At 39.6% G+C, this 17,867-nt stretch overlaps 1 protein-coding gene across 1 annotated transcript in view; it reads left to right on the forward strand.

The window, feature by feature from the left end:
• The window catches only part of FLII (FLII actin remodeling protein), a 945,835-nt gene that overhangs the window by 84,296 nt on the left and 843,672 nt on the right, over positions 1 to 17,867 (forward strand). The window contains exon 4 of the mRNA XM_044089594.1: positions 8,795 to 8,875. Coding sequence (XP_043945529.1) covers positions 8,795 to 8,875 — 81 coding nt within the window. The remainder of the gene's footprint in view (positions 1 to 8,794; positions 8,876 to 17,867) is intronic.

The raw sequence follows: 17,867 nt of genomic DNA on the forward strand, positions 1-17,867 counted from the left end.
GCTCTCAGCTTGGTTGATCCAGTTCCCTTAATGGTTAGGACTCCTGGTATATCTTCCTCAGTTAAGGCTATCCTGGTGGCCGCCCATAAACAGTCTACCAGGAAAATCTACAAGAGTAAATGGAAACATTTCTCTGTCTGGGCGGAGCATAGGAACTTGGACCCCTTCACGGCTCCTATCCCAGCAGTTCTAGACTTTCTTTCTCATACCTTTGATCAATGAGCTAGTGCTTCTACTATTAAAGTCCAGTTGGCAGCTATTTCCCAGTACCACGTTGGAAACAGTTCAGGGCCACTAGCGTCCTCAAAGATATGCAAAACATTCATGAAAGGAACCTTTTTGTTAAGACCCCCGATTAAAGATGCAGTGCCTCCATGGGATCTTACCCTAGTTCTTCAAGCACGGACTGTGCCTCCGTTTGAACCCGCGGCTTCAGTCGACTTAAAATATGTATCTTGGAAGATGGCCTACCTGATTGCCATTACTTCTGCTAGAAGGATATCGGAGCTTCACGCTCTTTGCAGTAAGCCTCCATACATCATCTTTCATAAAGACAGGGTCTCCCTCAGGACTAATCCCTCTTTTTTGCCCAAAGTGGCTTCAGAAGCCAACATCAACCAGTCCATCAATCTACCTGTCTTCTTTCCAAATTTCCAAAACTAAGGAGAATACAGACTTCATTGTCTGGATGTTCACAGACAGTTACGTTTTTACTTAAATAGAATAGCAGATCGTCAAAAATCTGATCAACTTTTTGTTTCCTTTGCAAAATCCTGTCTGGGGAAGCCAGTCACTAAAGTAACCTTAGCTAGATGGAATGCCCAGTGCATTCTCCTAACATACAAAAGTTCTGGTCATCCTGAGCCTCTGAGAGTGCGAGCCCATTCTACCCGATCTATGGCTACTTCTGCTGCTTTCTGGTCAAGGGTTTCTTTGGATGACATTTGTTCAGCAGCTACTTGTTCTTTTTCTCATACCTTTATTACACACTATAAACTGGATTTAATATCCAGAGGATGTGCATCGTTTGGCTCCGCAGTGCTCCGGAATATCCTTCCATAAGGGCCTCCCAAGTTGCTGGTAGCTGGGGACTCTGTCTCACAGGTTGCTGAGCAAATGAAGTTAACTACTTCAGATAAAGAAGTTATGTACTCACCATAACGTTCCATCTGAGTAGGTAACTTAATTTGTCTGCAACTGACCCTCCCCGGACCCTTAGTTCGTTATCAAAGGATCGGGTATGTTCTTGTTCACTCGACATCACTGGAACGTATTGTAATCCTTTCCTAGGTTATAGAATTTCTGTTGCCTTTTTTTCTGGCAAACTCGATCTGAGGGTTAGAGGGAGATAGCAGGGCATTATGGGTAGGGGAGGTACTTGGAGCTCGGATCTTTCAGCTTGGAAAGCTACCGGCTCGGATCCGAATCGGATCCGATACCCACAGGTTGCAGACAAAGGAAGTTACATACTCAGATGGAACATTATGGTGAGTGCATAACTTCTTTATACTTTTACTTATACAATAGTTCTTTTAATGAAACAATATAATTTGGTTCTATTTACCACTGATACAAGTTTTAAAAAAATGCTAACACTAAATGCATGACAGAACCTGTCAATGTGGGACTCCGAGGAATATGAACTTTTTCAGACCCCAAATGAGAAACATTTCTCAAAATGAGGTACACTTGAGAGGCATGTGTGACAATACCACCTCATCACATGACGTGTTAGTCTGAGCCTCACTGAGGAGCTCTACCACCATATCCTTCTCTGACAAGTGCTAGTGTTTCTTTCATGGTAGGGCTTCATTGTATTAACATGGTAGAGTTTTATGCTTCTGACTCCTGTGTGGCAACTCTAACACACAATTAATCCTGGTTAAATACCTTAAAACAGTAAAAAGTTCCTCTAGGGGTGCCTGCAGCTTATTATGTTAAATAGGAATAAACATCACTGCTGTTTATCCAGTTGTATACTCTGGCTCTAGCTATCGCATTTAAATGCTCCTAAGTGTAGAGCAGTGATCTCAATGGACCTTTTACAGGTACAACCTGGAGATAAAAGTACAAACAATAGTAGTTATGGTTCATACCAGACATAAATATTCTTTCACAGTGAACATAGTCAGGCATAGCAAGAACATTAATACATTAATGGGAGAAGGGTTGAGTCTAATAAAACAGTGCCCAAGGAAGATATGTGTAGACACTGCAAGCTTTTGCACAGTTAGTTTCAGATTCAGTAGTTTTCTGCCTTTCCACCAAAAGATTTATAATGTACATTTTGCCTTGCTATAAATTTTGCATGGTGCACAATTTATAGTTCTTATGGACAAATTACTTTTTTAATTTAATTTAATGTAGCTTTTTACAGCAAAGAATTACGGATTGTAATTGCCGGGGCGTCCCTTTATGGGAGGGGCATTTGAAAATATTGCCAGTGATGGAATCCCAAAATGGCTTATATATTATTTTTTTGTATTTATGTTTTTGTTGACTGGGTTAGTCCCACTAGTGCAGTGACCTCTTTTCAGAGGGGTATTCATACTGACTTGGTGAAATTCTGGCCAGGGCACTGGGGAATTTCTCATAATTTTTTTTTTTTTTTTAAATATGTTCTGTGAGATCTTTTACATTCACCTGAACTGCCACCAGCTCTGGGAAATAGTGCTTTAGTTGAACATCTTATCTGAAGGACGGTGCATTCAGGAGTGCAGCATCACCCCCCCCCCCCCCATGCTGCACTGCAGTGTATGCATGGGAAAACTAATCTGCGCACCTGGGTTGGAAATGGAACCCACAGCCTTCTGATCGTCCGGCACCAAAGGCATGTGTCTGCTACCTGTTGAGCCATTGACACTGTCCAATATCTTTAGTTACACAAACTTTATAAGGCAAAAAAGAGGCAGAGGTGTTGTGTGACCTACTGCTAAGACTTTATCGTCTTTCCTTTGTAAGCAGTGTGGTGGTAAGAAAATAAGGCGTTGCTGGCAGTAGTTTGTCATGTATACCTTTACATGTTAATGAGCTAATTACAGAAAGTTGCATGTCACATGGTACACATTTCTGCTAGAGAGTGTAGGTTAATTTAAATATTTCATGGAGGTTAATTACTGTCTACTATATCTCTGATTTGTTTACCTTCATGACAGACTCTCCAGGTATTTACCTGATATATAAAACCCCTTTGCTATAGCTCTTTGCAGCAACGTGGAGTTGTGTGATGATTTTTAGAAAAAAGCTAAATAAAGGTTACGTGACACAGAAATGTTGTTTAACTGTAACTTCTAACTATTGAATTAAACCGCTTATAGTTTTAAAATGAAAGTAATGCAGAGGCAGTAAATGCTGAGAGAAGAAAAAAAAAACGGTCAGTTCTTATGTCCAATACACAAGATGATTATATGCAGACAAGATGTCCTTTAGAAGCTAATAGTTACCCATGATGGAATGTGACTGTGTATTTAGAAGCTAGACCATAAATACACTAGTAAACATGGTTATCATTGCTTGTTTTAAGAAAAAATATTTTGGAGAATAAGGTAAAGGGTGGTGAATAATGAGGTTATTACTAGCTTACCTGGTCATTAGAGATGCAGAGTCAGTATGTTGAAGTGCCTTAGATGATTGGAAGAGTTCAATCAAGTACTGTTGCATTCATAGAAGGTCTTTGGCTTTAAATGCAGTTTGGGTAAACTATGAGCCTATAACATCAGGTGGCTTGATGCCAGGGCACTTCTATGGGCTAGGCTTGTAAAGGCTCCAGGGCTGTTAGCCTAGTACCCACCTTTGAACCTATATTGTCGAGCTACAGGAGTCTGCTTCATATGTTGGAGAGTGGCTGATGGGTAGCAACATCTCAGATTTCATTATGTTTTAATTTTCATCATTAGCCCCTTGCAGACTAGAACTACTGGAGGGACAATATTTTTAAATTGATTACAAAATTGGTCAGACTGAATGTTACGTTTGAAACTGAATTGTTTTCAGATTATTCATTTTGTATTCAGGATGAGAGAGTCATTAACTTTCAGCATAAAATTCTCAAGCAAAGAAAGTGTATGTTTGCTTTTGGCATATGTTTCTGCTGTGATTTTAATGAGTGAATGAATAAATGAACGAATTAATTAAAAATGCTGTGCTGCAGCGGTGTGCTGGCAGGAAGTTCCTGAATATCATCACCAGCCCTGCACATCGGTCTGGATTAGCTCAGGGGAGGCTAAGATGGGTACCCCACCAAACTATCAGTTGTGTCTCTCACTTCAGCACACCCACTTTCCAGTTGTTTCAAAGCAACTGAAGGAGTCTGAAACTGTTTGGTGAAGCCTGTGGAATGTGGAAGCAAGACCCACTCCCAAAAACCATGACCATCATAAAACACTGAGGAACATCAAACGAGCTACCCATAGATGCAAAGCCAAACAACACAATTCAAAACAAACTTCCCGTCTTCACTTACCTAAACAGTTCTGGAAGGAGTTTAACAAATTAATAGCAAAATTACACCACCACCACCCCCCCACAAGAAAAAAAAAAGTCTAGGCTACTTATCCTACCCGCACCCTCACTTACTCATGCAGCAACTATACAACAGAAAGACTCCAACCCCCTTTCTTTCTACCTTTCTACTTTAAGTACATTTTAGTCATATTTTGACAGATTTCCACGAGTCACCCTTTGAACCTGACAGTATCTGTCCCTGGTTTCTTTGCTACTGCAAATGTTTCATCACCACCTCTCTAAAGCAGGTTTACAACCCCTGTCTCACCACCAATACTCTGCCAGCTGTGTGGAAATCCTTCTTTGTCAGACCTTTGCCTAAAGAATCTAAGACCTCATGCTGCAGTCACTTTCACTCCACTTCCATCCTACCCACCCAGGGTAAAGTTTAAAAAAAAAAATCACCTGTAATCAACTTGCCTATTACTTACAGAATTTCACTTGCTCTCCAGTCAAACAGCTTAGCTTGTGGGCTGGGAGAAGCACCAAGATAATTGTATGGACTTTTTAACTATTATGGATAAAGGAAATCTGACCAGATTACTGTTCGTTGACTCAACCTGTGCCTTGGACATGGTTGACCACTCAATTCAACTTCTCCATCTGCAAGACATTGGCATCATCCTGATGCCACTGTATGGTTCACAAATTTCCCATCCAACAGATCATTGTAGGTAAAGATGGGATGTACTTTTAGCCTTGCTCTCATTCATTCTATTGTTCCACAGGGCTTCATTCTAGGACCTATTCTGTTCTAAGTGTTCATATCTACCACTACTTCTATATGCTGATGATATTCTTATTTATTGGTCTGATCCTTGTCGTAATGCTATCGAAACAAAACTTCAAAAGGACCTTTTAGGAATACAGACCTGACTGAAGTCTAGTAAACTGCTGCACAATTCAAAGAAGAAAAAGCAAGTCCATGCTATTCGGCACCCGTAGAAGACTAGCCAAATTTCCCAATCTATTCATATCTTTGACTTTGGTAACAATCCCACCACAACCAACATATCCTTAGATATTTGCACAGCCAGCTAGACAAGTCAGTAAACTTTCATGATCACATTGAAAAGTTGAGAGCCTAGGTCAACTGTCTACTTTTCCAGGCCACCAAAATATCTCCATTCCTGTAATACCTTACCATGGCTGCTGGAGGCAAGGGCATCCTTTTGCTCAACTTGTGTGAACTCTCTCAGTTGTCTCTTCCTCTGTCAGAAACACTGCCACCCTACTGTACGGGTTCTCTCTAATAAAATACATCTTCTTCATAACAGTCTTGCCAGGGAATGAACATTGCTGCCTCACTCTTTCCAAGGCTCAGTGGCTTCCATTGCAGGCTAGGTTCAATCTACTTCTTGGTTCCCTACTTGTCAAAATACTCATAAGACATCCCCTTCCTCTTCTAAGCTTTTTTACTGCAACTCAAAACCTAAACTTTAGAAGCAAAGTCAATCCCCTTCTGTTAGACTATACTATACTAGCCATTGCTTCTCTGTATTTGACCCTGCACTATGGCAGTTACTACTTTATGATTAAAATACACAAGCTGCTTTTTCAGCCCACACTTCAAGAAATAATTACTAGAACTGTCTGAATGCACCTGTCCATTCAAAGGACAAGTCACATAATTCAGTACTTTCGACTGTGTAGACTCTTTTGCTGACTAACTTCAGATGCTGTCATTCTCAACTGTGGTTTAGGTTGCCAATGCTCGTAGTGTTCTAAGCTCCCTCTGTATAATCTAGTCCCCACTCATTCTCATTTTATCACCTTCTATTGAGTTTCATAATCTAGCCTTTACTACTCTAAATTTCTTCACTTTGCAATATTATTCTATTTCCCTCTTTCAATTCTACTTGTATAAATGTACATATATATTGCCTGTCCAAGTTTGTGTGTATTCACATTTGCTAACCTATGTTTAGTTGTATAGTGTTCATAGTTCTGTTACATTGTGGTGTAACCCTGGTTGAGCATGTAATTAGTATTTCTTTTGATCAGTGTTCTAATCCAATTACCAAATAAAAAATGTATCTGTGTCTAGAATGTTTATCAGTCTTTGTCACAGCATGAGCCAGGTTTATTCATGTCGACCACATCAGAATCCTTCAGGCTTATGAAATGTGGTTAGGATGTTTTTGCCAGATTGCTTGATAGCCACTTCTCTAAGATTCAGCATTTTGATATATAGTATGTTAAGCTCTTCATAGAGTGGCTGTCAGCTACTAACTTGTGGGTCATGCTGTGAGTTTCTATATTAAAGAAACTGTTGTGTAAATTTTAAGTAGGAAATTGGTGCTGCTTTTTTCTCACCACAATGACCAGCTTTTGGCTGAAAAGGTATACATTCCTCTCTACTGTCCCTGATTTTCACTCAAATTTTAGCTCTGTCCCTCTCAATCCTTGGAGAAAATGCGATGAATTACACTTAATAAAGAACGCCAATAATTATACACTTCTTTTGCCTCAGAAAATGTACATTAATTTACATTATCTTATTCTGTCAATGTGTGAAGTTAATGGTACTGATATTTTAAAAAGTGTCCTGATTATTTCTGTATTTATCTGTGGTTTCATTTGCCACAATGCAACTGAGAGCTATGTGTAAAGAGATACAGTTAGATATGCACATTTTTCATGGTTCCTTAGTTTGATGGCCATGAGACTGCACTGGATGCTGACTTGCATACCTCTGCTAAATTTTTTGAGAGGAGCTTTTGAGGCACAGCTCCCTTATGTGGATCTGCATTTGATTGATTTCTTCTTGTGTTTATGTTGTTTGTTAGCTGGGTTATAGCAGCTGGGTTGCTACTGATGTCTAGCCATGCAGGTTTCACGGCACATTTAGTCAAAAATGGTAGAATACAAATTGCTTTCTTTCAGTAACCATTATGTAAACGTAACCATCATTTTGTAAAGTCCTGTTGTGAATTTTAATAAGCATGTTCCAATATATTTAAATGCAAGCATAAAGAATGATTATTATAGTCGGACAGAGCCCATCTGGAGTAGTGACAGATATATTTGAAAGCTTTCTCTTGGAAATGAGATTAAAATGTTTAACAAAGCCATAGTATTTGACTACCAAAATATTGCAGGGTTGCTATTATGTTTTCAACTTTTTCATGTCTTTCTTCCCCTGTTGAAATATGACTTGCATATAGTGAGCAGTAGTGATGCAAAAATTAGTGTTCAGGTTTGCAGATGCCCTTTTCCGTTCCTGGATTATTGCCCTTAAGATCAGTGAAAAGACTTCCCTCACATGTTGAATATTTGAATTAATTGAATCTGTAGGCCATTTGCTATTACTTTAGCAGCATTAATTTTTTACACGTGGTAAGTTGACTCAGTATTTAAAAACTATGGCATTCACCATGTTTGTTGCAGTCCTCTACTGTAGTCACTTTAGCTCAGCTGTGTGCATGCAGTATATAGTTGTTAAGCAAACGTGTTCATTCTAGGTTGAATCCCAGCAGACATTGTGCTGGTAGTGTATTTGATTCAGGTGAGTCTTTCTGTTGGTTCTCATGTACTGGTCATTTGTTTACTCTCTTTCCTTGATTAGCTGTTTCATTTGGTTCGCATCTGGGATTAAGATCCATCTATGAAGCTCCTTGTGTACTTGGTAGAATTGGTGCCCACTGGAATGTAGTGACAATACCAATGTACTGTAGTACATGTATGAAGCTGTTATTGCTTCTACTTTATCTGTTCTTTCCATAATCTATTCCAAAAGGCTGTTTATGGCTGTGCTACATTTTGTGCAAGTTTACAGTAGCAGTTGAGGCAGTTCTGTATTGGTGCTTCTTCTACATGGTTTTGCCTATTTTATCAAGATACAACTTGGAAATGCTACATTGAATACTATATTTTACTTGTGGAATGGTTTGTTTGCTATGCTTGAGCTTGTCCATGAAGTCCTGCTTAGGCTGATTTTCATAGCTGAGAGAGAGCCACAGAAGCCATTACTGAAAGGTGTATATAGGGGCATGCTTATGCAACGATTTGAACCTCTAGTCTTTTTTAATGTACTTTATTTTATCAGTCCATAAGCCACATGATTCCTCCAGCACAGGATAAAATGTAGTACTTTTCCACCACGGTGGAATACAGGGTCTTTTACTATGAATGATGATACTTAAGTGCCATGCAAAATGATGCCGCACAGCTTTTCAGCTTCATGTTTTATTCTGGGGCATTGCTTTATATGTGAAATATAAATTATGCCATAGTCAGAGACTGCTTTTTGTTATGATAACTCTGCACATGTCCCTCCTTTATTTTGTAGGCAATAGTGGCTCGGGCTAACAGCCTGAAGAATTCTGGTGTTCCTGATGATATATTTCAGCTGGAAGACTTGTCTGTCTTGGTAAGTACTGAGCAACACTTTTTAATGCATGGTTATTGTATAGAGTTTTTATTTTTGAGCAAGTAAGCACAATGCTACATACAGTGCCCTTTTACAGTGGACAAAGAAACTCCAGACACTGTGCAGAAGGAACAAAATCTATAGAATCATATTTTTGATTTTCAGAAGTGTATGTGTATATATATATATATATATATATATATATATATATATGTGTGTGTGTATGTGTACATGTATAGGTATGTATAAATATAAATGCTTGCATACAATTTCATTATTTACAGTTAGCTTTGACAATAATGTATTCAACTTTAGTTCAAATAGAATGTATAATAATAAACGTTTGCATTTCAGCAGAAGCAAGTGTAGTATAGACATAGGGTTGGAAGTATTATGTGCAATGTTTATCTCTGTGTCATGTGAGAGTGGATTTGGTTAGCTTGTCCTTCTAGGTTTCAGTAACTCCTTGATAGTTGCCTAGGAGGTTCTATGATTTAAGACGGTTGTGTTGGAGTTGTGTAAAATGTCTTTTTGCCAGTTTGAACATGCTTTTTGATGAGGTTGATTAGGTACCAATATGTTTGGTAAGTAGTGTTGCTTTTGCTCTTGTGCCAGCATTTACAGACAGTCTCATGAGATTTTTGTATTACCTGAGAGCTAAAGAGCAGAGTTGGATTTAACATATTTGCATCTCACTGGGGCATAGGAGTTTAATAACTTAAGAAAAGAAGAATTAAATAGTTAACTGCCTGATCCATTGACAAGGTTTTTAGTAAAGCCCAATTAATTAGTTTAAGAAAGACAATGGAGGAGGACTAGTTGAAGTTTTTTACTAAGTTGTAAGTAATGCTTTTGGCGGTCTTGATCCTGTGCAGGACTACAAAGGTAGGGTTGTGATCACTTAATGAGTCTGGAAGGATGCCTTGGGCATCTATTTTTTGGGTGTCTTAGTCGGTATCCATTCAAGTATTGAAATCTTATTAGTGTTTTTATTGAATCTGGTGGGTGATTTCATTAACTGGGTGACATTGAACATGTTAATTTCATTAACTGATCTAAGGTTGCCCAGTTGTGGTTAAAATCACCCAGTATTTTAGTTACATGTGTGATTTGTGCTGGCCCGAGACAGTATGTATTTTAAGACTGACAGATTGGTCTTTGGTGGGATGCAGAAGGAGATTTACATTTAGAAAGGTGACTGGCATTTTGACTTTGTCAAACTTGGGTACAGTGAATGGATAGATGGATAATTCTAAAGCATTACAGTGTAAAGTGGCTACCCCACCACACTGCCCAATAATATGGTATAAAAAAGCCAAGTGAGTAGAGTGGAATCAGAAAGCCAAAGTGGATTTGTTTTGCTAGTAGGAGTAGTACTGTACTGATGAAGTTGATCTGAAAGAAAAGTGACTAAGGAGGAATGCCTGACAAGTAGTTGCTGATTTTCTGAGAATGGTTTTAGGTATAGCAGGAGTGAATTATTGATGGTAGCAGGGAGAGAGAAATTGTGGTTAAGGGGATCTGTAGATGGAGTTGAAGAGGGATTGACTTTCTAGGTTATGAAGTGAACCAGTTGTAAAGGATGTCTTTGCATAAATTTAGATGATATGGGAGTGGGATTGGTAGAAGTGTAGGTAGAATGGAGAGCAAAGTGAAAGTCGTGAGTAGCATGGCTGAGTGGAGTGGGACTCTGTCTCTTCATCATGGAACCAATGGAAAAAAAAAACTCTATGAGATAGGGTTATTGTATAATAATTTGTTTTATTTTCCTTTTCAAGGTTCTTGGACACCCATCAGGAGAGTGTGAAGTTATAAGATTTAATTCCCTGGAGAGCTATAAATAAAGAGCATTAGGTCAGCTGCAGACTAGAGACGCTATAGACTTAGTGTAACTAAATGGTATGTATCAGCGCTGCCTCTTTTAAATAGGCCAATTAATAGAGGCTTGGGCTATGTTGCAGGTTGCAGTATTACAGTTGTAGTCTCCAGCTATCTCAAAGCCTTTCCTTGTAAAGTAGGAATTGCAGGGGAAGGATAGTTTTTTTAATTGATACATTTCCTTGACTGGACTGCAGTTGTTATTTAGCTACTTTCCTTGTCACTTACAGTGTGCACTTTGCATTGAATTTACTTGTTCTTGACACCCTGTGCCTTCTTTCAAGTTTTAGGGTCAGTGTCCTGTCTTTAGGCACAAGTTCTATGCTCAGGAGTTGCTCACCATTTTGATGGAGTGGACAGGATTGTTATCTTGCAGTTAGATCCTGCCAGAGTGAGACTAGCTGAAGTAATGGGAGAGGGCAGAATATTGATTTGGATAGTTTGTTACAAGATGATTTTGCAGCATGTCTGGCAAATCCCTGTCCTGGCAGACATACCTGTTTGAATCCAAAATGTGACTTGTCCTAAATGTGGGTGTAGATGCCATTTATTTCTGCTAACTCCATGTCAGAATTTGGTTGCTAGCTATAGTGCCTGGCAGTTGAGTCATGCAATTGCATCCTCCTTATGGATGGGCACCCATGTGGCATTTTGTTAACCCAGTTTTGCTGTGCACTTGAACCCAGACCAAAGCCATCAGAGTAATACCTCTGATAATCCAAAGCAAGGTATTCTGGTGATGTCTCATGTGAGATACTGGGGAAAGTCCATGGAATCTTTCATCTAGGATTTTGCTGATCTGTCCTTTGGTATACATTAATTTGTGTGAAAGGCATTTGTGCATTTGCACAATTGTGCGACTTTAAATGCCAAAAGACAATACTTTGAACGGGACAAGATTTCAAAAATGGTAATCTGGAACACCAGATTCAACCATTTTCGAAATCGAAACATCTCCAAACATCGTTATGCAGGGGGGCACCCCCCACATCTCCTACTTTAATATACAAACTCTGAGATCGCACTTCAGTGAGGGAAAGGGTTTATTAACCGATCCCCGCTATAGTGCGATCTGCACCTGAAATGCCGACTTCCAGTAAACGACTGCCAATATGCATTCACTCATTGGAAGTCAAATCATTGTCACTCGGCATTTCAGACATCTGGAGGTTGTACTTTTGCACCTTGGTGAATCGTACAACCTCCTTTCACATAAGTGAATGTATACCCTGTCCTTCACAGCTTTGATCAATATCTCTCAAGTGTACCTCATTTTGAGTCTTAAAGTCCATGTTCCTTATTGTTCCTAATTGAAAGGGTCTGTCACACATTCAGTGTTAAGAATTTTATTAACCATATCCATAGTAAATAATATTGAATCATATATTAATAAGTATAAAGTAACTCATTCTATCCATTCTTTGAGTTTCCTACTTGACCTTGTTATCAAGGTGTTATAAGTGTTTCACAATTTGCCCATTTGTTCCACATTAGGAGATAGAAGATTGAGAGCTATGCTGTGGATGTCTGTATCATTAGGGAGCATAGAAAATCCCTGCTTGAGTTTACTGGAAGAGGCTTGTCTTTTTCAATGTTCTGTGATCTAACTATTTTCTGGTGACTCAGACTGGAGCTTACCTGGTAGTAAATTCTTGGAAGGTCAGTGTATGTCTCTCCCCAAAAATACAGGGGGATCTAAATGAGCTAAACCTTCCCCTCCCATTTTGCACACAGTGCTTTAAATTGATGAGAACTGTCTTGGAGATCTAAATCTTGACTGATGTACACATCTGTCATGCAGAGTTGAATGCACTTTGCATAGTGGGTCAGTGCATAATTTAATCTTTTCAAATAGAACTAACTAATTAGACACCAAAAATATATATATACCAAAGATCTCCACTGTAAACTGAATCTGTACGATGTGAGTAATGGAGATCCTAGATGATATAGTTCTTCTCTTATCTCTGTGCTACAGATGCTGGTGGTGATCCCCCACATTGTCTTATCTTATCTCATGCCATCAAGGGTTTTTGTGGGTTTCTGTACCCCATAGATGTGGACCATTCTGTTCCATCCTACTTTTATACTTTGATGTATGTGCTGGTTCGGATTCCTTGACCACCAGCTTTTGGCTTTAGAACACTGTCCCATCACTGTCAGAAAGTTGCAGTAACTCCAGTTGTATCTCGAAAACCAGGTCTGGTATATTATTAAAGCCAGAATACTGTCCGATGCAAGGTACAGCTTTCTTATGCTGCAGCCATCTGTGTAGAGCTAAACATGAATATAACACCGAAATACAGATCATAAAAGTCCTCTCTCCTTGGATTTTCACAAATTAAGTTTCTTTGCTACCCTGACATGTGCTTGGAAATCCATAAACGACATCAAAATCAAACTACTATGTTTACCTACAATATGTCATTACCATGGAGGGATGATGAACAAGAACTGGTCAGTTTTTTAATAGCTGTGCAGATCAGCATTTCTGTCCATTTCATTGAAAATGCTAGTTCCTCTAAACCGGTCACTGCAAGGGGTATTTCTACTTATCCCGTGTTAGGTGTAGCAGTGGTGCAGAGGGCACAGCCCCTAGGAATGATGTGATGTGAGGATTTGACCCCCATCCAAAAAGAAAGACTCGCCGATCAGATGCAGTTTTGGTGCCCTGGCTGTTGATCAAGACTACAGTCTGTCACTGTGTTTGTGTTTTGGTCAGCTGAATTAGACCACCTAAAGCAGGACTTCAGAGAAGTTGCAACTTATTTTTTTAAGAATAATTTTGTTTCCATCTAATACCACTCCTGCCATTATTTAGGAAATCTCTCCCTTTTGTTGTGAGGAGATGCATAGACAAGAAGGTGGGATACACTCTTCCTATTTGCAAAGATGGGTAGTCTTGGTTCCAGCTGCTTGCGGCCTAGACACAGACTATCACACTCGCATACGAGCACACACACAGGCACACAAACACAGGTGCACACATATGTATACGTATAGTGTCAGCCTGTTTCTTAGCAGTCATATGTTTCAATGACATATGGTTGAACCATGGTCTCAAGCTGTGGTAACTCTATTCTTAAACACGAGCATGGAGATATATGGGCCGTTATTGGCCCATCTTTTTACTTGCTGTTCTGACATATGGGATGAAGTGATGCATCAGCAAGTGGATAGATCTTTTACAGTATGTAGCCTCATAATTTTGGCCATGGATCCAGACCTGGTTGCAATACTCTCATAATTGGTAGTAATTTGCAGTAAAAGTTTCATCTAGCAGCACAGATAAGTGACTGTTTTTTTGTTTTTTTTTTTTTGGGGGGGGGGGGAGTGTTCAGTGACTTATCTTATACTTTTAGCTCCCTCTACCACTGCTTTCTGATGTTTGTCATATTGATTATTGCTGCATTAGCCTTTGCTATATGGGTTATAGCCTGCAAAGGATATAATGGCCAGCCAGCTTCCAATGCTTCAGTGCAGAATCCATGCACCCAAACTGTCAATCAGCTCAAGCTGAGCTGACTGCAAGACAACTTTGGGTGCGAAGTTCTTCAGCTTTACTGCTGCCAAAGCGTACGCTCCTGTGAGGAGGGTTTTGAGGATCAACAGTTTGCTTGTGCTTTCCTTTCCTGGCAGATAACTTCCTTTTGGGGAAAAAAAACATTTCATTTCCTTAAATGTGTTGATTGTTTTATTGCTTTCCTCTTCAGGAAAGTTATTTTAAACCTAGGAGTGTTGTGTCTTAATTGACAGTCTCAAGACTGTAACACACTTTTAAATGGAGCACTCAATTTAAAAATAGTGTTGACTAACTGAAAAAAATAGTTTCTGTGGAAAAACTGTGTTTATTTCTTCTTGGTGGGGCTGCAGTTGTTTGAAAATGCTTTTTTACTGTCAAAAAATAACTTTTGTGGACTGGTAGTTTTACTGGCATTTGCTGCTTGTCTTCACTGGGAACGAGGCAGCATTGTCATCTTGAACATGGAACAGACTACCAGTTCCACAGTCAGTCCTTCATCCAGCCACAAAAAGAAAAAGTTAAACAAACAGCCTTTGCCACCACAGCAGGCTAGCAATTTGCTTTAGCTGCAGGTGGGTGACTCTGCTGTGGCCATTTTTTTGTATCTCAGATCACACTCTCTCTAGTGTAGCACCTACAGCTACTGTGGACCATGGGGCTAGCCACATCCTCTGTGGCTGTTGGAGTCCTCTCAGTAGGCAAAGGAGAGCCACTCTTGTCAGTACTGAGAGAGGTAACTGGGAAGGTTTCCCTGTTGTGCCAGAATGTTGTGCTTATCCCTGGGAAAGCAGCAGCTGCCTTTAGTAATACTGTTGGACCCATTTTTCCTGTCAAAAAGAAGCAGAAAACCAAGCCTTTATATACTCCTCTTCAAATTTTCTTTAGACAGGAGTAGTTTACTAGGTCTGGCTCAGGGTTTAATTCAGGCTGTTGATCCTTTTTGAAAAGAAGTTTCAAGTAGTTTCTTGTAAAATAAAGATGAATTATTTTCCTGAAGAGATTCAATATTCCGAAACTGAACAGGAAGATACTTGGACAGTAATTTTTTTCCCTCCAATTTCTAATTCAGACTCAGAGGAGAGCTCAGTTTCTGATTCTCCCTGTGGGGGGTTCTTTTACTTTGAGACTAATGCTAGCATTTGGCAGGTTTTCAGTAGGAGAATACTGTGGTTTCTCAGTCTCTCAGAAAATATGAGCTTTGCAGAAGGATTTTCCAGAATCTACACCCTTTTTCATGTTCTGTCAACTTAAAGGATGTGTGCGTTACTGCCCTGCAATTCTCCTGTTCGTCACCCAACTGCCCTTAAAAAGTCAGATAGGATTTATAAAGTTCCTTAGTCTTTTAAATTTTTATGCACTATTCCTAAACCTTTCCCAGCATGTATAGCCTTAGTGCTGCTAACTACTTAGTTAATTCCAATTCTACTCTTTCTGATAAGGCTGTGAAAATTATTGGTAGGTTTGAGGAAAAGTGTATAGTTCTACAACTTTGGTTTTAAGAATTTTGAATTGTCAGATTCATGTTAGTTTGTTCTGACAAATTTTCAAAAGTATGAGGAATGTTTAATCTGCACTTCTTGTGAGGTAAATTCTGCTTTAAATAACTTAGTTACTACTTTTGCACAGGTCACTACTCATTGTCTGCAGTGTGTGCATGACTGTTACTTCTTCCAGGGCTATGGCCACTGGTACTGTTTTAAGGAGGTTTCCATGACTGCATTCTCAGAAGTTTCCAGATGATGATAGATGGATAGAGATTTAGTGTTTGACATGTTTCCTGCAGAAGTGATCAAAAAGTGTGATGAAAGGGGCAAGCTGATCCAGGGAATCTAGGATTGTCCAGCTCACCGTTTCCATACTGTCCAAGGCATTTTCTTTCTCTTTCATTTTTGGCAGAAAACAGAATAAACAGTCTCAACAGAAATTATGTAAACAGATGTTTAAGAAGGAATGGCAGGGGAGTTCCAAAAAGAAGTCTCTTAACCTCACTAAACCAAGGAAAAGTCTGAGTGACTGTTAGAGACCTTGTGACCCGCTCCCACCCTGGCCCCTTTTTATTCCAGAAAGTCTTAATCTCCATTTTTCTCTTTGGCAGCAGATGGCTTCAGATAAATGGGTTCTGAATGTCAAGATTAGAGATGGCAGTGGGAGCAAATTCCTCCTTTCCAGGAGGTCATTCCAGTCCTCATCCTCCAGATCAGACTCTTGTTTCCACCAGTTCTTCATCACATGCTGTCCCAAGGACTGATAGAACCAGTTCCTCCTTCCCAAGCGGGGAAGGGGTTTTGTTCAAGAATATTCATAGTGCAAAGAAAGAAAAATGCTTGGAGTTCAGTTCTGGATCCTTCTTTCCTAAATCTTTTGTGATAGTGCCCTAATTAAAAAAATTATGTCACTTCACAACCTGTTACCTCTTCTTTCTTTTTCATGTTAATACTAGATTAATAAGATGCTTATCACATCCCTCTTCAGCCTTCAGACATTTTTAATGTGATCAGACACACAAAACCTTCTCAGTTCTTCACCTTAACCTTTGGACTATCGACTGCACCAAGAGTGTTCACAGGGTGTCAAGTTGCAGTTATAGCTCACTGCAGGCTATAGGTTATCCACATTTTTTCCATATTTAGTTGACTTGCTTATCTTTGCAGATTCTTTTTCAAAGTGCTAAGTTTCTGTCTGTTGGGTGAGAGAGCTCTTACACACTCTGGGATTCCAAGAGAACAGTCAAAAGTCTGTCTTTACTCACTCACACAGGATTGTGTTCCTGGTATTTCAACTAGATACCTCAGTTCAAAGAGTTTTTCTTCCACAGGAAAAAAATAGATCCTTATTTAGATCTTTTTCTAAGGGTTTCCACTCAGACTTCGGTCACTGATTGGTATACCTCAGGATTTTAGGTCTCATGGCATCTGATTCTCATGATACCTCAGCAATACTCCACATGAGAAAGATACAGTGGTGTCTGAAATCTCTTTGGTTGCAGCATAAACGCCCTTTATTTTTTTGAATCCCAGTGCTGGAATTTCTCAGAAGAAAAATCTTTTGGTGGGATCAATAGATATTCTTAAATCCAGGTCTCGCCTTCTTCCTTCCTGTTCCAAAACAGTCGATCACCACAGACGCTTCAGACTTTACTTGGAGAGCAGTCTCAGGAGGGGTACAAGTGCAGGGGTGTGGGAGACCAAAGACAGATGCAACCACTTAAATATCAAGGAAATGCTAGCCCTGATCAAGGAAAACATCTGTAGATGCTTGCCCTAATTAAGGCACTCAACTCTCTGAACCATCTTTGGCCCCCGGGACTTCTTCAGAGTGGTTTCAGACAATGCAACAGTCTTGTGGTATGTCAACAAGCAAGAGGGAACCAGAGCATATCCCTTTTTCAGTCTAACCACATTGGCTTCCATCAGAGCAAAACTGTGTGGCAGACAAGCTGAGGAGGACCAGGGCAGACCCTCACCTATGGAAACTAGATTAGGTTGTCTTACAGGAATTGATCAATCTGTGAGGAGTTCGTAAAGTAGACCTTTTTGCCTCCTGTTTGAACAATAAACTGTCAATCTTCTGTTCCGGGACTCTATGCAAGAA

Source organism: Protopterus annectens, chromosome 12.part0 (assembly GCF_019279795.1).
Source record: "Protopterus annectens isolate FY-2018-M chromosome 12.part0, PAN1.0, whole genome shotgun sequence".
NCBI classification, from domain to species: domain Eukaryota; kingdom Metazoa; phylum Chordata; order Ceratodontiformes; family Protopteridae; genus Protopterus; species Protopterus annectens.